Source organism: Mesocricetus auratus, unplaced genomic scaffold (genome assembly GCF_017639785.1).
Source record: "Mesocricetus auratus isolate SY011 unplaced genomic scaffold, BCM_Maur_2.0 Super-Scaffold_100011, whole genome shotgun sequence".
NCBI classification, from domain to species: domain Eukaryota; kingdom Metazoa; phylum Chordata; class Mammalia; order Rodentia; family Cricetidae; genus Mesocricetus; species Mesocricetus auratus.
This window is the reverse complement of record NW_024429195.1, coordinates 53,507,984-53,532,407: the sequence shown is the minus strand read 5'-3', so window position 1 is coordinate 53,532,407 and position 24,424 is coordinate 53,507,984. Positions and strand designations below refer to the sequence as shown.

Sequence of the window (24,424 nt, the reverse complement as noted above, 5' to 3'; positions counted from 1 at the left end):
TGTGCCCACATGCACACAAATGACACACAAACGCACAGGAAGTAAACATTTCTAAAGAAAAGCTTAAAGGGGCTGGAGAGATGGCTCAGTGGTGAAGAGCACTGACTGCTCTCCAAGAGATCCTGAGTTCAATTCCCAACAACTGTTACATGGTGACTCATAACTATCTGTAATGAGATCTAGTGCCCTCTTCTGGCCTGCAGGCACACATGCAGACAGAACACTGTATACATAATAAATAAATCTTTTTAAAAAAAGTTTAAGTACCAATTATTAGAGGATAGAAAACTTTGTGTCATCTTGAGTATGCCACGATGCTCAGATCCTTGTCAAGTATTATTCTAAATACTTCTTATTTCAGGCAACTGTAGAGTTTAGGAAAAGTAAGAAATTTAAAAGAGAGAAATGAGAGTGCTGGAGGAGAAAATAATAATTCTTCACCGAGACAGCAGTGGCTCCAGATGGTAGAACTGGCTCTGCAATAAGAGTAAAGACATTTGGTAAATAAGCAAAAAGATGGGGTCTCCCCTGCCCCTCCCACCCCGCCAAAGGAGCCAGGAAACCAGCCTCATCTTTCACATTAAATTGGATACAGAATGTGAGTGTGGACCACAGAATCTAAGCATTTCTCCTTTCCTTCCTCTCTGGTACAGATGGCAGGAGGCCCAAAGACTCAGTGTTGAAAGGGGCTGATCTGAGGACACGGTTAAAAACAGCCAAATTCTTCCAAATACATCCCCCTGCCTCATACACTCTGGTCCTGCTGCCTCCAGTCCAAGGAGGCCACAACATTAGCTGGAATGCTTTAATAACAAAATACCATCAATAGGCAGAGGGCTTATAAACAAAAGATGCTTATTCTCACAATCCTGGGGACTAGAAAACCCCAATCAGGGTAGTGTCTGAGTACATAGCCACCTGGCTATATTCTCACAGTGTAGACAGACTTCTTCTGGTTCCAAGTCTGTCAGGAAAGCTCCCTCCTGATGACCTCACCTAATCTAGTCATCTCCCAAAGATTTCATACCCAAATACTAAATCCTTGGGAACTAGGGCTTTGGCATATGAATTTAGCCAGAATATCTTCAGTGCACAGCAACCACAAACCACAAAGCAGGCAATCTTCTTTCTAATTTGTGCATTTTCATTCTGCAAAGTTCAGATCGCAGCTCCATTAATTCTGGCACATGTGCCGGGCATTGGTGGCGCATGCCTTTAATCCCAGACTTGGGAGACAGAGGCAGGCAGATCTCTGTGAGTTCGAGGCCAGCCTGGTCTACAAGAGCTAGTTCCAGGACAGCCTCCAAAGCCACAGAGAAACCCTGTCTCGAAAAACAAAAAAACAAAAAAAATTTGACACATGTAATTTTTTGTAGGGGTGGGCATATAATTAATTTTTCAGTGTTTTTTATTTGTTGGAACATGGTCCCAAGAATGGAGTTGTGTGGGCGGGGGATTCTGAGTGCTTGTGACCTCAGTTTCTTCAAAAGCATGGAATGGTCTTGGAATGCGCCTTTGTGCTCCTCCCAGGTGTGGCAGGTGGGAGTGAGTTCACTTCAGCTGTTATTCATGTGCCTCTATGGAAACATGTTTTCGCCATGTGTGGCTTGAACACCTTACACATGTGATTCTTCTTAACCTTTAGAGTATAAATCATCTGATGCTCTGAATAAAGTTGGCTATCGCATGAGACTTTAGTCCGCCTCAATTTTAGGCTCCATTCTCCCAGGTCCTACCTCCTTTAGAGCTGTACATAGGTTTTTTTGTTTTGTTTTGTTGATTTGTTTTCAAGGGTTTTTCCTCCATGTTCCTAATAGTTCAGACTGAATGCTATGTCTTACCGGGCCACCTTGGTTCATAAACTCTTCCCAACATGAGAGCCAGTGATGACTATAATGCCCAGACTTTCCCCATCCAAGTTAGGTGTGACAGGCAGTGGTATGGATCCTGGAGGTTCGCAGAGGATCAGACAGTAAAAGACCCTCGGTGATGGATCCTTGGGTTTGGGGGTCAGGGAAGCAGACATTATACACAAGCAATAAAACACAGCTTGGGAGGTGGTGTCAGTAGATAAGTGACAGCTAAAACAGGGAAAAGGAGAGGGAGAAGAGGAAGGGGGGGGGAGGGAAAGAGACGGGTTTCACTTAAGACCCGCTCCACAAGTTGGAATTCCTACCCGACACTGATTGGGAGACTAAGAACTTGGAACTAGAATAAAACTAAATACTATTGTTCTAAAGGAATATAGCAATCAAATGGCTTAATGACATTCTGCTATGCTCAGACATCCTCAGAGAGGCTTCCTTCTGCAGCAGATGAGAACAAATATAGATACTTAAAGCCAGACATTAAGCAAAGAGAGACCTTGGAAGACTCTTCCCTAAATGGGATGTCTGTATCAAATCCTTCCCCTCAGGACTCAGGGGACCCTAGGGAAGAGGAGGCAGAAAGAGTTTAAGAGCCAGAGGGTTTGGAGGACACCAGGGGAACAAAGCCCTCTAAATCAACAGAAGCAACGCACACATGAACTCACAAGAGGCCGAGGGAGCATGCACAGGACCCCCACAGGCCAGCACTAGATGGGTTCCAGAGCTGAAGTGGACACATGGCCCCATCCCTAACACAGATGCTGAATCCAACTGATAACCGCTTGCAAATGAAAACGTCGTTTTCTCCAAGGGAGTCTCACGGGGAAACAAACTACGTTAAGGGCACAATGCAGGCCCAGCTGTAGCCGGCCAACAGAAAATGAACTCAGTCATTGGAGGTTCTGTGTTTCATAATATCATGTCAGGGCTTTTCAAATTGTTATCTTATTTTTTACTCGTATTTTATTTATTATTTTCCCCTTTTTACCCTACAGGTTCTTGGGGTGTGGCCTTCAGCTGAGTGTTTCTATGGGATCCCGAGTGTGCTAACCCTGTGTCTCTGAGTCCACATCTGTTTCTTGTGCCTTTTCTTGGGCTCTTCTCCTGTTTGCTCTATTCCGATGTGTTAGTTTGTGTTTTATCTTATTATATCATTAACCCTTAAAAGCCTGTTTGTCTTCTAATGAGACAGAAAGGGAGTGGGTCTGGTATAGGAGGGGTGGTAGGAGGAAGTGAGAGTGTAAACAGAGGAGAAACTGTAATCAGGATATATTATATGAGAAAAAATACATTTTCAGCAAAAGGGGGAGATGCTCAGTCCTCTCTCACCTTAATGTGTCCAAGATTAGGAGGGGGGTCTACCAATAAATTCTGTCGTAAGAAGCAAAATAAGTAAATAAATAAGCCATCCTGGGAATTGGTGGCACTGCCCTTTGAGGGAGTCCTGCCCTCTTTGCTGGTGGCGCATCTGGTTTGAATGGCGGGTGCCCTCCTGCAAGAGGCCGGGTCAGCTTCTGCGTCTGCCAGTTCGAGCACTGAAGGTGGTTTATCTCTCAACACTTAGCTGGAGGCTTCCAGATCAGCAAGCAAGGAGATGGCAATTCTATCTTCTCATATCTGTCTACCTAGGAATCACAATGGACCATGGTGTGGTGGACTCCCGGGGGCCAGGAGTGCCCCCTGGTGGCCATTCGAATAATTCTTTTCTCCTCTATTGGGTACTGAAGCCAGGCCGTCCCTAGCCCAGTAGTGATTATTTTACTGTTGATCACGAATATTAAGCATTTATCACAATCCAAATATGTAATCAAAATCTTACTTAGATTGTACCCTTTAAGACTCACACAAATTCTATGAAGTATGCAGCCCTGCAGTTCACATTTCAGATTTCTCTTCTCTGAACATCCAGCCCCGCCTTAAATATTTAAAAATATTCTTAAAGTATTCTATTTTATGTGTATGAGTATTTCACCTGTATATATGTATGTATACCATGTTCACGCCTGCTGCCTACAGAAGAGGATGCTGGGTCCCCTGGGACTGGAGTTACCGACATTTGTGAGCTGCCATGTGGGTGCTGGGAATTGAATCCTGGGAAAGCAGTCAGAGCCCTTAACCACTGATCCATCTCCAGCCCAAGAAAGATCCTTTCCACCAAGCACTCACTCCCCTTTGACCCATGATTCTTTTCTGACTTCACAGATTTGCATTTCCAGCAGCAATGTTTCCTGGGACATCCAGGGCAGCCTGACCTGGAGTGTGTGCCAGAATTTCATTGGCATCCTAGACTGCCCTAGGACAATGCCCAGAGACCGTCAGGGTTACCAAGGAGATTGCCTGGTACAGATCCATGTGAGACAGATCACGGGACATGTCTGAAGGCGCTGCTCTCCGAGCAGGTGTTCCAGAAGGGGCAACTGGGGACGTGGAACTAGCTCCCTTCCAGCAGTGGTTACTAATCTGCCTGGCCTCAGGCTCAGAGCTTGGTGATCCCTGAGCTGCATAAGTTTAGGTTAGGGGTGGGGTATGCCAGGCATCCTCTGTTACAGGAAGGGACTGAGGCATGCTGGCAGCCAGGTCTGCTTGACGTGTTAAACAGGCACCTCAGTTAGCCTTTTGCTCTGGGTTTGAGACCTAACAGCAAGTCTGGGGAGCCCTCCTGCTCCTGCCTGCCTGCCCGCTCCCCTCTTCCCTGTACTGTTTTTCAGGAACACAGCAAGGACTCCACTACAGCCAACACCAAATTATGACCACACTCAGGGTAGCCACGACACCCGAAACTCTGTATCAGCGCCTCCTGCACAAGGTGTTAGCCCTCCCATCTTCATCTGAAAACAGAGTGGTACTAGTATCTACTGAGTCAACTGGACATGTTCAAATGATACAGCATAAAAAGCCCTCAACATGGTGAATGGCATGAAGTCAGCTATTATTATTAAAAAATAACGTGGAATCTATGCCCAAACTGTGCATCATTTTTGCCAAGAATTTCAAGTGTTTCCTACAACAGAGGTCCGGTCTAACCATGTCATGCTAATGTTAATTGTTAATTGGGGGCATGTAAACTGGACCTGTTCCGTGTGGTTGTGAATTACTTTATTCCTTGGGTCAACCCAATGATAGAGGTGACGCTGCTTCTGTGTTTCACAAACTAGGGAAACCAAGATATGTTAGTGACCCACCTCAGACCACTAGGGCTGGTAGTGCAGCTATGTGGTCGAGTGCTTGCCTCTCGTGCACAAAGGTCTTGGGTTCAACTGCAAGCACTAAAAAACAAACCACCAACAACAACAACAAAAAAAAACCTTGCAAATGGCAAAAACAGGTTCAAAAGTCTAACACATGACAACACCAAATGTTTGGGAATGTCTGAAGGCTTCAGGCTGGCGGGTGTGTGAATGGGACACAGGGGCCATAGCAATCTTTGTGTCATTCCAGTTTCAGTGTATGCACTGTGGAAGCCAATTCAGTACAGCCACTGTGGAAGAGTTTGGGAAATGGGTGGGTCGGTTGAAAGTCAACTGTACTCCTGCTGTATGATCCACCAACCCAAACGCCTGAGTTCAATCTCCAAACTTAAAACAAAAAATAGGAAATCAGCTCCAGAGAGCATCCCTTTGACCAGTATGCTACACCAGCCAGCAACGATTATAACTAGAAGGGTGAAAACATCCAATTTTTTGGTAGAACTTAAAAGAAAAGTGTGGGGGGTGTGGGGGGGAAGGAGAGAGAGAGAGAAAGGGGAGTGGAGGAGAGACACAGCGCACTGAACAGGGAGATTGTTAGACTATGGACACCCAGCAGCTTGCCACCCCAGGCTGCTGGAGCCACTCCTGCCTCAAATGTGGCAACCGATGACAAACGCCTGAAGTGTGGCATGAGGCTAGCAGCCCGGCCTGCTGGTTAGAAAGGCAGCTGTGAGTCATCTGGACACTGGGAACAGAAAGCTTTCTCGGCAGACTCATCAGAAAGCTCTGTCCACCAGAGTAGCCTCAACTCTGGCTGCCCTAGTTTAGACAGAGGCGTTCTTTCCAAGGCTATGCTTCTGACCAAGGAGCAGATTGGTTCCGTGCTAAGTTTTCTGGACCACTCTCTAAAAAGCCAAAGAAACAAACAAAAAACCAAAAAAAAACAGAAGGCCAGCTAGGGGAATTCTGTGGAACATGGTTTTATGTCCTAGGAAGAGTAGTAGTCCGCACTCAGGTAAATAATCCCTCCAAAGGGAAAAAAAAAGACGAAAACTTGAGTGTTTGTTTCCAGAGAGAATTAATGAGGGGAATGATTAGCGTGCAACACTTGAAACTGTAAATCTTAACACTTAAGCAGGTACTCAGTTTCTGCGTCTCCTAGTTCCGGAGCTATACTCTAAATCGGCCCGCCCCTAGCTCCGCCTTCATCTGCAGTGACTTCCGCCACTGGGCGTGGCGCGAGCCTAGGCCCCGCCCCCTCCGCCTCCAGCGGCTACGCTTCCGGCCCAGCCCACTACGCAGGAGGCAGGCTGCCGTGCGGGCGGAAACCTGCGCGGTCGCCCCGCCCCCCCACAGTAGAGCGTGTCGTCACTTCCGCCCTCCTTTCTCCTGCGGTCTTCCCGGCGCGGCTTGTGAGGGAATATCGTCTGCGCTGAGTTCGTCGGCACCATGGTGAGCCTAGCTTTCGGCCCGCGACCTCCGCCCCTGCCCGGGGGCCGCTGTGCCCGGCCTCCCCGCCGCTCTCTTTCTCTAACCGGAGACGCAGGCCCCCTGCGGCCGTCTCCTGGGCCGGCCGGTCGCACATGGCCGGGCGTGAGGCCTGCGTGGGATCCGCAGACTGAACTCTACGGGGGGCGCGAGGGGAGAATGCACCCCAAGCCAGCATCCCTCTCTAAAATCAGCCCTCTTTGTGGTTAGGGGACCCCGACGACCCCCGGGGCTCTCCCAAACGAAGAAGTTTCTAGTACTCTTGCCAGCCCCGCCCTCCTCGGGGCGGGGCCTGGAGGGCGGGTGGCTGTGCAGGAAGATGGAGGGTCCTGGGTGTTGGTACCACTGTCCACGGCCGCCGCCTGCCTCCCCCTCGATGATGCCTTCAGTTTAGCCCATACACCTGCCAGTTGATTTATGCCTGGCGCCCACCTGTAAGCCCCTCTCGCCATTTAACTAAATGCCCACTCCCACGGCGGACTCCTGATACGTGCTAATTCAAGAGTACTGGCCTTCAAACGGAGTATCTTGGTTTCCCTTTTTTAGGCGTCCCTTTCCCTGGCACCTGTGAATATCTTCAAGGCTGGAGCTGATGAAGAAAGAGCTGAGACAGCTCGCCTGGTAAGCCCGTTCGTGCCGCCTCTTTTAAATGACAAAATTGTGCTTTTCTCTATGATGGTAAGTTTTGACCGCGTTTTTTTTTTTTTCTCTTTTAAGTCATCCTTTATTGGTGCCATCGCCATTGGAGACTTGGTGAAGAGCACTTTGGGACCCAAGGGCATGGTAAGAAAAATTGGAAAATTTTAGACAAGTTTGTCTCTAGTTTTGTTTTCCTGAGATGTCGTTTTATGTTGCAGCGGCTGGCCAAAAACTGTTTAAAGCCTTTTTAGTGTAGATGTAGTTAGTAACAATTTTTTTAGTTTTGCAATCTAAAACATTAAATTGTAAAAGTTATCCTCCTGTGTCACCATCTCCAATCGCACTGTACTCTCCACTGGTAGCAAGTTTATCAGAGGTTTTCATAACGCATTTCTAAAATATCACTTTTTATGTGTGTGTGCGCTATTGGTGTGCACTTGTTTTTTTGGTGTCCTGTTTTAAACTTCTTTCAGAGTTTGTGCTAGCTCTTTTGACATGCTTATGTTATTTTTATAGTCTTACCGTCCTTCCACCCACAAACAATCTCTTAAAGTGTTCTCTTTTCTGCTCCAGCTCTCTGCCTCTCAGATATGAACAACCCTTTCCATCCTTAACACTCCCAGCACACATAGACACTTCCTAAGAAGGACCTTTGCCCCTGTTGCTTACAGTTCTCTCTAGAGAGAACTCTGGAATACTTTCCACGGCTGCCCTCCTGCCACAGCCCCTCCGCTCATCACTAACTCTAGCACATTCCAGGATCTGCTCTCACCATCTATTCCCACCACTCTCCCTCAGCTCCTAACAAAGGACTCTACTGTCCCTTCCATTGCCTCAGATTTTATCTCCAAATTTCTCTATCAAACTCAGTCACACCAGACGGTGGTGGTGTACACCTTTAATCCCAGCACTTGGGAGGCAGAGGCAGGTGGATCTCTGTGAATTTGAGGCCAACCTGGTCTAGAGTGAGTTCCAGGACAGCCTCCAAAGCCACAGAGAAACCCTGTCTAGAAAAATCCAAAAAACAAAACCTCGATCCCTCCATATTTACCCTTTTCCTTAACTTTCTCCTTTCTGTCCCAGATCCTCTATACTCCAAGACCTCTTTCCCCAACTGTAAAAGTGGTCCTCCAGCTCCTTCTGCTTACACTTGTTATAGAGATGACTGGCAACTCCTTCCTGTCAGATGGCCACATCAGACTGACCCCTCCATTGTTAGTATTCATCCTCACTCTTCAGCTCCTGTTCCACACAAATCTCATCTCTTCTCACACTCATACGCCAAATACCTACTTCCACCTGACTCCCCTAAACTCATTAACTGTCCAGATGTTCTTAGATATCAAACCCCACACTTCCAGTTTCAATACGTAGCTAAACCCAGGCCGTCTCCTCTCTGGCATGCATATACAGTGACACTTATGGCCAAGCCCTGACTTTGGTCAGTGTCGCCCTATAAACACTCAACTTCCTGATAGCTCCTTTCTTTGAGCCTGTATTCAACACCCTGTTTTTGCTGGACTCCCTCTTGTGGATTTTTGCCATTTTTTTTTAATTGACCTTTTAACTAGCATAAGAAGGGTCCCATTGTGATGATTTTTTTAGTGTTATTTTAAACACAGTATAGTATTCTGGGGTTTGCTTTTAATTTTGTTCGTGGACATTTGCTTCCATTGTTATCTATCATGGTGCTAAGCAGAGCTAGTTTGTGTTACCTGTACCTCTAAGTTTTTAGACAAACATTGAGGTTTGGTTGTAGGATATGTGCTTGAAAATGTTTGGTGGCCAGATAACCACCCAGAGTTTTGTCATGTCAGCAGTGAATAGCTGAGTGCAGTTACTGACTCCAGGTTTCTTCAAGAAGTACTTAACGCCTCAATTTCACTTCAGGACAAAATACTTCTAAGCAGTGGACGAGATGCCTCTCTAATGGTAACCAATGATGGTGCCACCATTCTAAAAAACATTGGTGTGGACAACCCAGCAGCTAAAGTTTTAGTTGGTGAGTCTGCACATCTATTTGTTAATATTTTACAATAACATTTTTTATGACTTGTGTCAACTATTTAATTGATAGCCATCATTTACCATTGTTGAAATGAATTTCAGAAGTATCTATTTGGGGCTGCTGCAACCACAAACTAGATAGTTTTTAAATGATGCAAGCCTGTTTGGCTGTACTGTGAACAGTGGGCCCAGTCAGTGAAGTCCTTTTTGCTGTGTGATAGCATGGGTGAGACAAAAAAAGATGAGGGATTGGGTTTCCATGAATTTGGGAGGGCATATTCACGATACGGTATTTAGAACTTAAAGGCCTCACAAACTATCAGATACGAAGCCTACTATAAGTGGAGTTTAGATTTTTCATAGGTATTTTAAAAGAATTTAGGAGTGTGGAGAAATAATTTTGTTTTTTCCCTAGATATGTCAAGGGTTCAAGATGACGAAGTTGGTGATGGCACTACATCTGTTACTGTTTTGGCAGCAGAACTACTCCGGGTAAGAACCGTTCAACACTTTGACTTTATTATTGTGAATGATTTTGAGCAGTAGAAGTGATCCAATCCTTTATTACATTTTTTTGTGTATGTGTGTACTTTTTATTGACAGGAAGCAGAATCTTTAATTGCAAAAAAGATACATCCACAGACCATCATTGCAGGTTGGAGAGAAGCCACCAAGGCAGCAAGAGAGGCGCTGTTGAGCTCTGCTGTTGATCACGGGTTGGTAAACCAAGATCCTGTTGGGAAAGTCTACGCTAGAGGACGATGAGAAACATGCACAAGCATGGTCTTGCTACCTTCCTACTCTACCACTATGTCACCTGTAGAGATAGCCTTCCTAAACTCAGCCAGTATTGAGATTTTCTTCACCCCAGCCTCCTGTGCTCTAGACAGAGACCCACCTGCCTCTGCCTCCTGAGTGCTGGGACTACAGGCGTCTGTTTCCATCCCTGGTTTATTAATCCCTTTAACCTGAGTAGACAACCCCTGTGTTTCCGGGTGTTAGTACATTCTGTGCAGCATCATTAGATGCTTTAGTATATGACTGATGAAGTTTCCTTAAACTATCTATCCTTGGAGAATTTATTTTTGGAAAGTTTTAGTTCTGTAATAATGTGGGAAATTTGTTACCCAAGGAACCAATCAATCAATCTCTCTCTCTGTCTCTCTCTCTCTCTCTAGTTATAAACTGTTGGCTGGTGACTTGAGCTTCTTATTCTTAACTCATAACCACTAATCTCTGTATTTCCTCATGGCCTTACCTGAGAAAAGGTCCAGGCCCCTTACTCCATTGGGGTCTACCCAAGGAATATTTCTAGAAGTAGAATTGCCAAGATTAACATTTTAATTTTACTTTTATGTATATTACCAAATCTCCAGAAATGATTTCTGTTAGTGCCAAGTGTGTCACGGATGGATGTTTCCCCACATTCTTGACAGCATCTGCTGGTCTCGCTTATGCCTCACCCAGTACGGCAGCTTGACTGAAAAGACAATATCCCATTGTTTACATGTTTCTTGATCTTGGTGACATTAGAGGCCTGGTTAGAGTCAAATACTTAGGTAAATTGTGAAAAATAAAGTATGCTTAATATGTTGGAATAATTTTAATAACAGGAGGGTTTTCTTTTTGTTTGATTGGTTTTAGTTCTGATGAAGTCAGATTCCGGCAAGATTTAATGAACATTGCAGGAACAACATTATCCTCAAAACTCCTTACTCATCACAAGGACCACTTTACTAAGTTAGCTGTAGAAGCTGTTCTCAGACTGAAGGGCTCTGGTAATCTGGAGGCCATCCATGTCATCAAGAAGCTAGGCGGCAGTCTGGCAGACTCCTATTTAGATGAAGGTATGTATGTTTGTGTCCCAAATACAAAAAAGATTTGAGCAGCTCCTCAGTCTTGAATACCCACCCATACCTGCTTCCAGTGATTCATGTTACAGTTTCTGTCACTTCAGTCACTTTGTAGTGTTCACAGTGTGCTTCATGTTCCACACTGTGTCAACAACATCTTCGATTCTAGGTTTCACACATGAAGTCATTTGCTGTCTAATAGGGAAATTGCCAAAAGCGGTTTCCAAATGCTCCTGTTTTTCAGGATTACATGTATTTTCCAATACATGAGTTTAGATAAGTCAGATCATTTAATTAGCAGCTTGTTGATGATAACGGGTTTTTGTTCGATTATTTTATTGACTTTGGTGCATTTGTCTTTTTTTTTTTTTTTTTAATTTTAGACATATTTTTCAAGACTAGCCTGGTCTACCGAGCGAGTTCCAGGACAGCCTCCAAAGCCACAGAGAAACCCTGTCTCGAAAAACCAAAAAAAAATTTTTTAGACATATTTTATAAGCCTTTTGTCCATATGTATGGGCACCACATGCACGATGTGCCCATGAGGTCAGAATCCCTGGAACTGTAGTAAAAATGACTTGAGCTTCCATTTGGTTGCTGAGAACTAAACCCAGGTCTGCAGCAAGCTCTCTTTAACTGCTGAGCCATCTCTGCATGCCTTGTTATTTATTATTGCTTTGTTTTGTTTTTGGATTTTTCAAGACAGGGTTTCTCTGTGTAGCCTTGGCTATTCTGGAACTTCATGTGTAGACTTGGCTGGCCTATAACTCACAAAGATCTTCCTATCTCTGCCTCCCGAGTGCTGGTATTAAAGGCATGCACCCCCACCACTCAGCTTGGTTACTGGTTTTTAAAGATAGTCTTTCCTGGCTAGTGGTGGCCTTGAACTTGCTGTGTGTGTGACCAAGGATGACCTTAAACTGTTCTTGTGAGGTCACAAATGTGCACCACACACCTCGTTTATGCAGGATGGGGATAGGGTCCATCTGCCTAGGGCTTTGTGAGTGCTAAGTGAGCACTTTTAACTGAGCTCCATCATTAGTTAATCTTATGCATGTTTGTGTCTGGCTGTGTGGGTGTTTATTGCATACAGTTAGAGACTGGTGAGAGCCAGACGTAGGTCCTCCATAGCAGCAAGCACTCTTCACGTCTGAGCTATCTTCAGCTCATTCTGTTGTTGCTTTTGGTTTTTCAAGACAGGGTTTCTCCGTGTTGTTTTGGAGGTTGTCCTGGAATTCACTCTGTAGACCAGGCTGGCCTCAAACTCACAGAGATCCACCTGCTTCTGTCTCCCAAGTGCTGGGATTAAAGGTGTGTGCTGCCACCACCTTTAAATATATTTTAAATAATGAGTTGATATTTGTGATCATTGCTATGATGGAATGGTTTTTATATTTTGGGAACATGGTACATTGGACTTTAAAATGCATTATTTGAATTACTAATTTGGTAATGCAGATAAAATTTTGCAAATTTACTAATGCATCCTCAAAGTATTACCATCTCTGTGTTGTAGGTTTTTTGTTGGATAAAAAGATTGGAGTAAATCAACCAAAGAGAATTGAAAATGCTAAAATTCTTATTGCAAATACTGGAATGGATACAGACAAAATAAAGGTATGTGACTATATTCCTTAGTTCTGTTGCTGGTTGCTGTTAAGTCAGGAGTCAGGTACATTAAACAGCTTTGGGTCTATTTGAAAAAATATATACCCATATATAGTTTGCTATGTATGTTCATAAAAATACTGAAGTACACTGTGTTACTAGAACTTTAAAGAGGAGTGAGACCTAACTCTGCCTTTCTGTCTTCCATCTTAGATATTTGGCTCTCGGGTAAGAGTTGATTCCACGGCAAAGGTTGCAGAAATAGAACATGCAGAAAAGGAAAAGATGAAGGAGAAGGTTGAACGTATTCTTAAGCATGGGATAAATTGCTTTATTAACAGGTCTGTGTTTGCTTGTGCTGACAGTGTTTTTAGTAAACTCTAATTTTTTCTCATGAAAATTGAATTTCCTGTCAAATTACTTACTATTAGAAACTGTTGTACATGGTTTACTTACAGTTATAGATTGTTGCAACTCAAGCAGTCAGCTTAAGATATACACATACTCAGTGTATGTGTATGTTAGGTTAAAGACCTGTCGCTGGTCTCAGTACTTTATTGTACTGTACTCAGTTTTCATGTGTTGATACAAGGATACAGTGCTTGATGTGGTAGACGAAGTGAGGCTAATTAGTTAGAGTATATCTGTGTTAGTCTTGAACACTCACAGTGAGGTGACGTCCATCTTCTAATGTAGAGACTAGCAGGCAGAAGAACATACTGTGCTTTTAATTTCCTTTTTGCCTTTGCTATGGAGGTTAGAAGACAATTTGTGGGAATAGATTCTCTCCTATCTGAGACCCAAGGATTAAGCATACATCATCAGGCTGTTTTTTTGTTTCTGGCAAAGTAAAATGCTTGCAGGTTTGTATTTCAATGTAATTCATCATGAGAAGTGGTCATTTTGAGCATAAAGCTCCTATGTGTTTTGTTTGCAGACAGTTAATTTATAATTATCCTGAACAACTCTTTGGTGCTGCTGGTGTCATGGCTATTGAACATGCAGATTTTGCAGGTGTGGAACGCCTAGCTCTTGTCACAGGTATGGAAAAAGACATTAGTTTCTAGTAAGTATAATTACCCTTCTTGTATTTATTGAGTGTTACTGTGCAATGCATTGGGGTTTTTTTGTTTGTTTTGTTTCATTGGGTTTTTTGTTGGTTTTTGGTTTAGTCTTTGGTTTTTCAAGACAGGGTTTCTCTGTGGTTTTGGAGACTGTCCTGGAACTGCTCTTGTTGACCAGGCTGGTCTCAAACTCAACAGAGATCTGCCTGCCTCTGCCTCTGCCTCTGCCTCTGCCTCTGCCTCTGCCTCCCGAATGCATGAGCCGGCACCACCCAGCTCTGTGCAACACATTGTTGAGAATAAGAAGAAACCCCTTGCCAGGCGTTGGTGGTGCACGCCTTTAATCCCAGCACTCGGAAGGCAGAGGCATGCGGATGAAGAAATCCCTTAAAGAACTAAGGATATATAAGTAATTATTCTGAATTATGCCTTTAGTTACATTGTTTGGAGAATTAAATTGATTGATTTATTTTGTATGTGTTTGCATATGAGCCATGGCTTGTATGTGGACTCTTAACTTGTAAGTGTTGGGTCTCAAACTCAGGTCATGAGACTTGGAGGCAAATGCCTTTACCTGCTGAGTTGTTGTTGTAGTTTTCTCTCTTAGAAATGCTTGGTGTTCAGGTTTCTCACATTTTGAATTTTGGGGGTATGAAGTGAGATATTTGATCATGTATAGTGAAATAACTTGGGGTAAGACCCAAGTCTAAACATGGAATTCAATTTTATTAGATAATGTATGCCTCAGACACAGTAAAGATATCGTATTCAATATTTTTGTTGACTTGCATTTTGTTGTTAAAAAGTAGCATATTTAGGTTTCAGTTCATAAATGTTTTAAGTGTATGCCAAATTATATAAATGCTAGGTTTTCCATGGCTGTAAAATTCTTATTGTTGTGGTATTTTAAGACACCTAGTTCTTTCACACAAATATAAAGCCTAGCTTTCTAGGCATAATCTAAACAAATTGGAGCTTAAAAGAAGAGTCTTGAGTCTTAACTAGTCTGTTTCGCTGAAAAATTCTTTGTACCCCGTGGTGAGGCAAAGTTACAGTAACCTTTAGTGAAGACTTTGTGCCTTTCAGAGTGAGTGAAGTATGTACCTTATGCTTGAATTTAAACATGAATTTTCTAAGTTGTTAATTTTCTGAAAGGTAAAAATATTTAAATAAATGGATCGATCAAAAAACAGCTGCAAACTCACAGAGATCTGCCTGCCTCTGCCTTCCTAGTGATGGTATTATAGGCATGTGCCACCATGCCCAGCTGAGAGCAAATTTTAACTCTGTAGTGTGTTTACGTTCATAGGTGGTGAGATTGCCTCCACTTTTGATCACCCAGAGCTGGTGAAGCTTGGAAGCTGCAAACTTATTGAAGAAGTCATGATTGGAGAAGACAAACTCATTCACTTTTCTGGAGTTGCTCTTGGTGAGTGACTATGTAAATTTTGGCTTACGTAACTAGGTCTTTGTTGGCCTCTTGAAGCAAAAGAATAGTTACCGTAGTGCTAAAATACATCCTATCGTGAGATGGTGAAGATGCTTGGTGCCAAGATTCATGACCTAAGTTCTTTCTCCGGACACACATGGTAGAAAGAGAGAACCAGTTTCCCCTGATTACCATGCATGCACCCCACACACACCCAAAGATTAATCTGTGGAGTGGATATAAAGAAATGTAAAGTAAATTTTGGGAGGGCCTATTTTATGTTTTGTTATAGTGTCTTGAAGTCTTAAGTTGAAATTTGCTGTGCCTTTTTGAAATGTGTACATTTAGTATAGATTTTTCTTGATAACTTAATAGTATTTAACATGGGTTTTTGCAGAGAAAGCACTGTATAGTAGAAGACATCAGCTACCAAACACAATAATCATGCATACATAAATAATGAAGTATAAATTACTATGTGGTATGTGACTACATGGAAACTGACATGAATGTTACATTTAATGTTAGGTGAGGCTTGTACCATTGTACTCCGTGGTGCCACTCAACAAATCTTGGATGAAGCTGAAAGGTCTTTGCATGATGCCCTTTGTGTTCTTGCCCAGACTGTGAAAGATCCTAGGACAGTTTATGGAGGAGGTAAGCATTTGGAAAGTGTTAGATACTTGCTTTCTTGATGTATAGTATGACTTACAAATGGATGCATTGGCTCTTGTAGAAACTAATCATGTTAGCCTTTGATTTTAAAATCAAACCTCAAGGGAAGTCAATTCATTGTTTTGGAGAGAGTAGAACATATAATGCTAGTTTTTGGATTTTAATTTGTAGGTTGTTCTGAGATGCTGATGGCTCATGCTGTGGCAAAACTTGCCAGTAAGACCCCAGGGAAAGAAGCTGTAGCAATGGAGTCCTTTGCTAAAGCACTGACAATGGTAACTATAAAAAGAGATAAGAACTTCAGTTTCATGGGAGTTGATTTAAAACTGAATCCATTTTTCTGTCCTAGAAAAAAAGATGGCATTTTCCTTACTTTTTACAAAACTGAAGTGGTTCACAATTTTATGTTTTGATTCTACATTGTATACTCAGTCATGAGCAGTTATTAAGAAACAGACAGCCAAGCATGGTGGATGCCTAGAGACAATTACTAGTCCTTGGTGTTTATTTTCATTTTCTTATTGTAGTTGCCAACCATCATCGCTGACAATGCAGGCTATGACAGTGCAGATCTAGTGGCACAGCTCCGAGCTGCTCACAGTGAAGGCCGTACAACTGCTGGACTGGGTAAGAAGTCAAGTGGGCTTTTGTACTCACTGTTGAAAGTAAGTTTTGTTTCGTTTCGTTTCTTTTCAAAACAGGGTTTCTCTGTTGTTTTGGAGGCTGTCCTGAACTCACTCTATAGACCAGGCTGTCATCGAACTCACAGAGATCCGACTGCCTCTGCCTCCCGAGTGCTGGGATTAAAGGCGTGCGCCACCAATGCCTGGCCAAAAGTAATTTTCGGTTAAAAAAAAAAGTTTGCGCACACAAACCATATCTCTGTATATAATGCACTTGGTCGTATTCGCATTGTTCTCTTTAATACATTTCCTCTTCCACTGACTCTGTTCCTAAATCCCTCTCCCACTTAGATGGGTGGAGGTTATTTACTTACATAAAGGTACCTGATTGGAGGCTGTACACTGAGGAAAATGACTTATCCTTCTCCAGCAGCCATTAGACCTTTGGGGATAGGACCTTCTGAGCCATTCTCCTCTCTGTCATGGAGTGTTAACAGTTGAGTGCAAGTGGCCACTGCTGCTGTGACATCACAGGTGCAGCGGCCGTGTCTGTCCAGAAGGTAGCATTTCACAGCACGCCCCTTCCTACAGCTCTTACATTGATTCTGTCTTGTTCTACAGTGTTCTCTGAGACCCAGAGGGAGTGGTCTGCACTCAACAGTTACTATTTTCTGTACTTTTCACCAATTACGAGTTAATTTCTGAGTTAAGACTTCAGGCATCACTGATCCATACATACAAATGTTTAGATGGCAGCTGGACATAATGTCCGTTTGGCAAAGCAACAGTAGTCTAATCCCTCTTTGTTCAATAGGGGTTTTTTGTTTTGTGTCTTGTACTTTTTTTAAAAGTTCTTATGCTAGCTATATGAAAGATGGCAATGCTAATTGCTTTTATAATTACTGTGTATGGGAATATGAGTTTTAATTTTGTATTCATGGTATTGCTTTAGGAATTATAAAACTGTTAACAGTTTATTAGGACATGTGAGTAGGGCTTAGATTCTTAAGTATAAACTCTTAAAACACAATGTTAGTTTCTAATTTCATAACAAACATCAGCACAGTTTTGAGTATAAGCCTCTAAAACATAAATAAAGTAGTTATCAAGATACCACATGTGGACCTGGTGCCTGCAAAAGCCTTCACATGAGATCCCTTGCAAGTAGATTTAGAGACTGTGTGTGCGTGCGTGCGTGCTGAGGTGCTCAAACTCAGATCTTAGGTGTAAACATTCACCCACTGAAACATATCCTTAGCCCACTTAAAAATTAATTTTTAAGGTGTGTGTGCATGTGTGGGTACATACATGCTCAGAAACCAGAAGAGGTGGTGAGCTGCCCCACATGGGTGGTGGAAACTGAATTCAGGCTGTTTTCAAGAATAGCAAATGCTCTTAACCTTTGAGTCATTGATCTAGTCCCTACGATTTTAAAAGATTTTCTCTGAGTGCTTTTATAGACTGGTTTGCAAACTAAATCGGGTAGTTGGTATAGTAACGGGTTAGTTTTACTAAAAGCCATTAGAAATGCTCTCATGCCTTGCTTGTTAAGTCGTACTTTACTGTTTTTTCAGATATGAAGGAAGGTACCATTGGAGACATGGCAATACTGGGTATCACAGAGAGTTTCCAAGTGAAGCGACAGGTTCTCTTGAGTGCAGCTGAAGCAGCAGAGGTGATTCTCCGTGTGGACAACATCATCAAAGCAGCACCAAGGTACATACATACGAGGGCACCTGGTATTCTTAGGGTGCTTTCATGAGGCAAACTCTAGGGAGCTTTAGGTATTTAATCGAGTAATATGCAAATTATCTAAAATAGGTGATCACCGAAAGAGTCGTGGACTGCCCGGGGCACACTTGGAAGTATTAAAGAGCCAGGCTTAGGGGAAGGTACCAGGGAGCTATGGCTACCTGGTGTCTTTTTACCAGTATGAGATCATGCGGCTTTCATCCTGGATACACCTCCATGTAGATACATAAGGTGTTTCTGGTTTTGGACATGGTCCTGCTTTGTAACCTGGGCTGAGCTTCATGTGCTGAGATTACAGGTGGTTGTCCTCACACATGGCTCACACAGGCCTTTTGTGCAAGGACCCTTTATAGGTTCGTACTCTGGAAACTTAAATTCTCTTAAACTGATGCTGTTTCATGTTCATACTTAGCTGGTTCTGTTGCTTTTGGGTAGGAGGAGAGGGATGTCAAGTGAACATGTACCCAAGATGCCAGGTGAAAGTAATACTTAGGAAGAGCATTGCAAATAGGTCAAGGAAGTAGCTATTTACTTTAAAAACTGGACTTGGGTGGCATTAGTAACACGAAGTGTCAGTGGAGTAGCAAGGATCAAATTCATTCTGTAGTTCAAAGTTCAGAAGAGGGACGATGAAGTAGACGGGGTTTTGAGGTGTTGTGTAAGTCAGAGTAAAGAAGCAAGCCCTTAGAGAAAGTACGGTGTCTGTGACGTCCAGAAAGCCAAGTGGAAGATTGTCAGATGTTTAAAATTGTGTGATTTAGGAACTTCTGAAAATTCTGGGGTTACTGATTTACTCTCCCTGAATCTGACATACAGGGATTTTGAAGTAGCTTTATTTCCTCACTGTATGAATTTAAAATGGGGTGTGTGTGTGTGTGTGTGTGTGTGTGTGTGTGTGTGTGTGTGTGTGTGTGTGTGTGTGTGTGTGTGTGTGTGTGTGTACATAAATATACTTAGTTTAAAAAAATTTTTTTACACACAGAAATTTGAAGCTAAAGTGTTCATTTCTATTCCTGCTATCTCTTTGCAAAAAAATATGTCCAAACACCGTATGGTTGCCAGAGAATTAGAGATACAAGACATGATTACTGGCATACTAAGGCACACTCTACCCAGTCTCTAACTTACCTATTGGCAGTTGTGCTCCTGAGTAGGTTGTCGTTCTGTGACTTTGTTTAGTGCTGTCTGACTAATTTGGTGAACTTAGATTACTGAAAAACATGAATTAAGCCAGGTGTATTTTCCTTAGGGAGACTGAGGCAGGAGGATTGTGAGCTTAAGTCTAGTCTTAGGATATAAAGCAAGGTCTCATCTTCAGAAAAAAAAATGAGAAAAGGCAGTCCTTTTGGAGAGTGTGTGTTTATTAAGCTGGGGACGTGGAGCTACAGAGGTTGTAGCCAGTGAAAAGCTAATTGAAGCCTTGATTTTGATTTTTTTACTTCTTAATTGTATGATTTTTCCTTATAGGAAACGTGTCCCTGATCACCACCCCTGTTAAGCATTCCCATTTGCTGTTACTCGCTGGACCAGTTCATAGCGAAGTTGTATTTGAAAGACTTCAACCTTTTAAAGAAGACTGTGGAATCGATGTGCCCTTGATAGCCTTAAGTTTGAACATTTAGCTGACCTTCTGTTTTAAACATGGGTCTAATTTATTTGCTATTTCATTTTCCATACAATTCAACTACAAGTTCATTTATCAGATTGTATTACAATAAAAATCCAGTTACTTAAAGTAGCCTTTAATGTCTTACTGGTTGATCTGTTTATTCTTCCTACTGGAAATGTACTTAATGGAAGTGATTGTATTTCAGTGTGGAGTTGTTTCAGCTTAATCACTTATTGACCTTATTCTTTTATTAAATAATTATCTTGATTATGTTCCAGTCAGATTTAAACATGGATACTACATTAGTCTTTTGGCTTTGTTGATGGGCCATATGCATACTCAGTCATACATAGCTTTTACTGCATATTAACTTGGAGTAGAAGTACCAAAGTACCCTTTCTTATATTCTGTTCAAGTTTGAAAAAAAGTCATATTTAACTGTCCACCTCTCTCTGGTACCCTAATAGGGTAACATTATCTTAAGATAAGGGATTTACGTAAACTTCATTATGGTTATTTTGTTAGGGGTTTTGTTTTGATAAGAAAAGGAAGTGAGCATAGATGTGTACTGAGTTTAACTTAAATGTGACTTAGATCTGGAAGTTAGTGTATTGCAGCATGCACAGAAGTTAAGAGCTCAAAAGTGTAGGTAGGCATTTCACTGGCATCTCTGACAATCTCAGAATGCTCTCATAGGGGAGAAAGGGCTTTCAAAGTTGTTATCAGAGGGTTAGGAAATGACACAGTCAGAAAAATGCTTGTCACATATGCATGGGGACCTGAGCTAGGGTCCTCAGCATGTGATACACGTCTAAATTCAGCACTGAAGAAGCAGTCTGCAGGGTCCCTGGAGTTAGCTAGTCACAGCCAACCTGTGCGGTGGGTGGGCTTCAGGTTCAGCCAGACTCTTACCCACAGTGGAGAGTACCAGAGGGAGGTGTCAGCCTGTAGTCTCCATATGTGGGTGTATGTTAAGATCTGCTTTGCTTACATGTGTGTATGTGTGCCTGGTGCTTGAGGAGGTCAAAAGAGGGCATGAGATTCCCTAGAGTGGTTGTCAGCCACTATGGATACTGGGAACTGAACCGATGTTTCTGAAAAGGCAATTGAAACTTATCCCAGGGTTGCTGATTTGCTGTCATTGAATCTGACATACTAGGGATTTTGAAGTACTCCCCTGTATTTTATTTCCCCACTGTATAAATATAAAATATTGTGTGTGTGTATGTACATACATACACATATACTGGCTTTCTTCTGGTTTCTTTTGCTTTCTTGTAGCATCTAGAACCACCAGCCCAGGGTGACACCTTCCCCAGATAAACCATAAGTCAAGCAAATGCCCCCACAAACTTGCCCACAGGCCAGTTTGGTGAAACAACTTTCTACGTTGAAGGTCCCTCTTCCCAAATGTCTAGCTTGTGTCAAGTTTACAGAAAACTAGCCAGCACAGGTTGATACCCCTCATCTTATTTGTGAAAACTAAAATTCTACATATGAAGTTCTGGAAGAGTGAAGAGTTAATAGCTTGTCTAGCTTCATGTTCATTTGGGAGTGGTCTGCAAGAGATTTCCCCAGTCCAGTCCTTGGGGTTTCCAGACTTAAAATCCAGGGGTGAAATAGTATTTGGTGCTTTAGCTATTCTTCCTTATTTGCTGACAGGTGATCTTAGCATCTCCCAGACCACCAGAAGAGTTAAAAGAAATGTAAGTACCATATAATAGTGTTGTGAAACCTACAGTGAAAACATTTTTTAAACAGCAAAATCAGCCATGCTTGAGAAAGGTATGTGTTGCAGGCTTCCTGATTTAGGTAAAACCGTTGGACTACAGTCCAGATGTTGGTGATTTAATGTTGGATGCAGAGCAGTGAGATCAGCTAACTTCAACTCAAGGCTGCAGAGGGAAGACTGGTCAAAAAGCAATCTGTATAGTGCTGTAGCAGAGGCTTGGAAGACAAATTCTTGTTTGCAAATTGTTTTTAGCATCAGCTGAGTATATGGCTTCAATCACCCTGAATAAGAAAGGGCTATAAAAAAAGACTGCCTTCTAGCAATCTAGGAGAAATGTGGTCTTATGAATAGAAGAAATCTGCCCTGTGGGTGTAAACGTACTATATTTAGTGATTAGAGCCGTCTTTGGTGGTCTGATGACTAGGCTGTTAGGTCCTCTGCACGGGGAGGTGGTGACAGTTATATGATACTCTGGGACCTCTGACTTGGCCAGCAGTATTTCTGGAAGAGTTCTGTCATTTCAGAACTGTACTTGTAAAGGTCAGATCCCTCCCTAACTCCAAAAGCTCAGTATGGTTGTCTGGATAGGGTAACATTTTGTGTCCTTGAATTTTGGAAAGGTTATTAGGTCATCCACTGACAGCAGTTTAGAGTTTATGTATTGAAATCTCAATTTACATACTTCCTAAATAACGCCCCAAACACCGGGGTTTGGAGACTGACTGCCAAAAGACCTTACGAACAAAAACCCAAACAAATGGTGATAAAAGGCCAGAATGTCTACACATAGGACAGACACTTAATCGGCCCTGAAACCCAACTCAAACTTGTGCTTGTTTTAAGTGAACTGACGTTTACATTCTGCCTTTAACATAGTATGACTGGAAGCGTGGCTTGCTTTTTATTGCTGTGGAGGCCGGCCGGGACTCAGTGCCGGAATCACACAGCTGCATTGAGGAGAAAGGCTTGGCTTTCCAGATGATAGAACTGAGCAGAACTTAGTGGAAGTTAGCTAAGTTAACTTGAACCACTGCGAAGATGGGAGAGGCCCAACCCCACCAAGAGGCCCCAGGTTCTCTGGTCTTTTCAGTGGATGCTGGGAATGTAAGGCCTTTGTAACAACAGCTATTTTCTTCGAATCAAGATTGACTGGGTAGAGGTGCCCTTTTCAGGCTCCAAATTAGTGACAGTACATTGACACGATTCATGGTAAAGAAAATAGATGAGGGGGAGGGGGGACAGAGAAACTGAACATCCGATAGTTTTTCTTTTATTTTAACAAATACCTTATCTGAAGCACTCACCAGCCTAAGGTCCAGCCATTTCTGCATAGTGGAAAAGGCCAAAGGGTCTGAAAATTGCTTATTTGAAGAAGCTGCTTTAGGAGTGACGGTCACTCTGGGTTCCAGGCCACAAACAGACCACACCTTGCACTAGAAAGAGCTGCAGTGGAATGGAAATGTTTTCTTCTCAATATCCCTTTACAAACAGCGCCTCACCTGGGGTGAGCCGCGACCCCCATCCACTCTAATGAGGTGTCTTCGGATGAGTTGGGCCCATGTTGACCGGCCTGCAACCGAGGCTACTCAGGAGCTGGGAGGAGGAAGGGGAGCAGATGGCTCTTGACTCATCCTGGGCCAGTGCATATCGCCTAGCTTTTCTGGGCTCAGGCTCTGTTGTCTCTTCTGCCCATCTCCCAACACGGCGCACACCTTTGCCCACCTTAGGGGCATTTCTGCAAGGATTGTGGTCATAGATGACCAGCTTCAGGTTGGTCAAGTGGGCCAGGCTGGGGAAGTAGCGGATACTGTTCCGATCCACATCGATCACCTCCAGGAAGGGCATGCGAAGCAGCACAGGGGGGAAGTCAGCCAACTGGTTGCCTGAGAGCCAGATGGTCCTGAGCTCACGCAGGCACCTGAGCTGGCCCGGCAGCAGCCGTAAGGCATTGGAGCCCGCATGCAGGGTCTTAAGGAGGCTCAGCTCACACACCACATCGGGCAGCTGGGTGAGGCAGTTGGCCTCAAGCCACAGGGTACGGAGGTTCTGGAGCAGGCTGAGCTCAGCCGGGAGGTCGCAGAGTTTGTTATTGCCCAGGTAGAGGATGCAGAGCTGCTTCAAGGTACACACCACCCGAGGAAGGGCTTTGAAGTTGTTGAAATCCAAGGCCAGGATCTGCAGGTTCTGCAGCTGTGCCAGATCTGGAGGCAGACTGTGGAGGTGGTTGTCACTGAGGTAGAGCTTTACCAGCTCGGTGAAGGAGCACACGTGTAGCGGGAATCGGCGCAGCTGTCTCCCGCTCAGATCCACCATCCTGTCCAGCGGCATCTCCCGGAGGTCCCCCACCACGTAACTCTGGCAGCGATCAGTGGGGATGAAGGCCACGAGAGACCTGATGGTGTTGCCCATGTGAAGCCCACCACCGCCGGGCGAGCCTCTGCCCACCAGCTCTGTCAAGGAGTGGAACTGGCTCGGCTAACTGCTCTGGATCCTTTGTACCTTCCCTTTATAACCCGGAATTCTGTGACAAAAGCCAGTCACTTTGACAGTGAAAAGTGCTCCTGATAACAACTTGAGTGTCTGGTGACAGGCCCAACAGACAGGCAGGGTCTGGGAGGCCTTGTTCAACTCATTATTTGCCTTTAGTCACTTAAGCCCTGGTCTCCTTTGTCTACTCTTTCCTAATTGTCTTTTTCCCCCTAATGAAAATACTATGACAAAGGTAGAGAAGTAAAAACTGAAAAATACCCATATTTCCATTACACACATACAACTATAAATATTGGAATGTGTAGTCCTCCTTTTTTGCTACAAGTGATTTTCTTTTTCTTTTTTTCTTTTTTTTTGGTTTTTCGAGACAGGGTTTCTCTGTATTGTTTTGGAGGCTGT

At 43.3% G+C, this 24,424-nt stretch overlaps 2 protein-coding genes across 2 annotated transcripts; one reads left to right on the top strand and one right to left on the bottom strand.

Moving 5' to 3' along the window:
- The first annotated feature begins 6,356 nt into the window (after positions 1-6,356).
- Positions 6,357-19,932, top strand: Cct2 (chaperonin containing TCP1 subunit 2). The gene is made up of 16 exons (XM_005081489.4): positions 6,357-6,508; positions 7,091-7,165; positions 7,262-7,327; positions 9,074-9,185; positions 9,606-9,682; positions 9,794-9,906; positions 10,835-11,037; positions 12,560-12,660; positions 12,865-12,992; positions 13,589-13,692; positions 15,025-15,144; positions 15,673-15,801; positions 15,991-16,094; positions 16,347-16,446; positions 18,017-18,158; positions 19,662-19,932. The coding sequence occupies exons 1-16, from the start codon at positions 6,506-6,508 to the stop codon at positions 19,690-19,692; spliced, it is 1,608 nt and encodes a 535-aa protein (XP_005081546.1). The 5' UTR covers positions 6,357-6,505; the 3' UTR covers positions 19,693-19,932.
- A 2,915-nt stretch (positions 19,933-22,847) lies between these two features.
- Lrrc10 (leucine rich repeat containing 10) lies at positions 22,848-24,088 on the bottom strand. The gene has a single exon (XM_005139320.4). The coding sequence runs from the start codon at positions 23,942-23,944 to the stop codon at positions 23,063-23,065; it is 882 nt and encodes a 293-aa protein (XP_005139377.2). The 5' UTR covers positions 23,945-24,088; the 3' UTR covers positions 22,848-23,062.
- Between the last annotated feature and the right edge of the window lie 336 nt (positions 24,089-24,424).

Bases quoted from the DNA above. Each gene is read 5' to 3' on its own strand.
- Cct2 (XM_005081489.4), top strand. The intron at 9,186-9,605 runs GTGAGTCTGCAC...TTTTTTCCCTAG, and splicing joins AGCAGCTAAAGTTTTAGTTG to ATATGTCAAGGGTTCAAGAT. The intron at 15,145-15,672 runs GTGAGTGACTAT...ATTTAATGTTAG, and splicing joins CTTTTCTGGAGTTGCTCTTG to GTGAGGCTTGTACCATTGTA.
- Lrrc10 (XM_005139320.4), bottom strand. From the start codon at position 23,944: ATGGGCAACACCATCAGGTCTCTCGTGGCCTTCATCCCCACTGATCGC.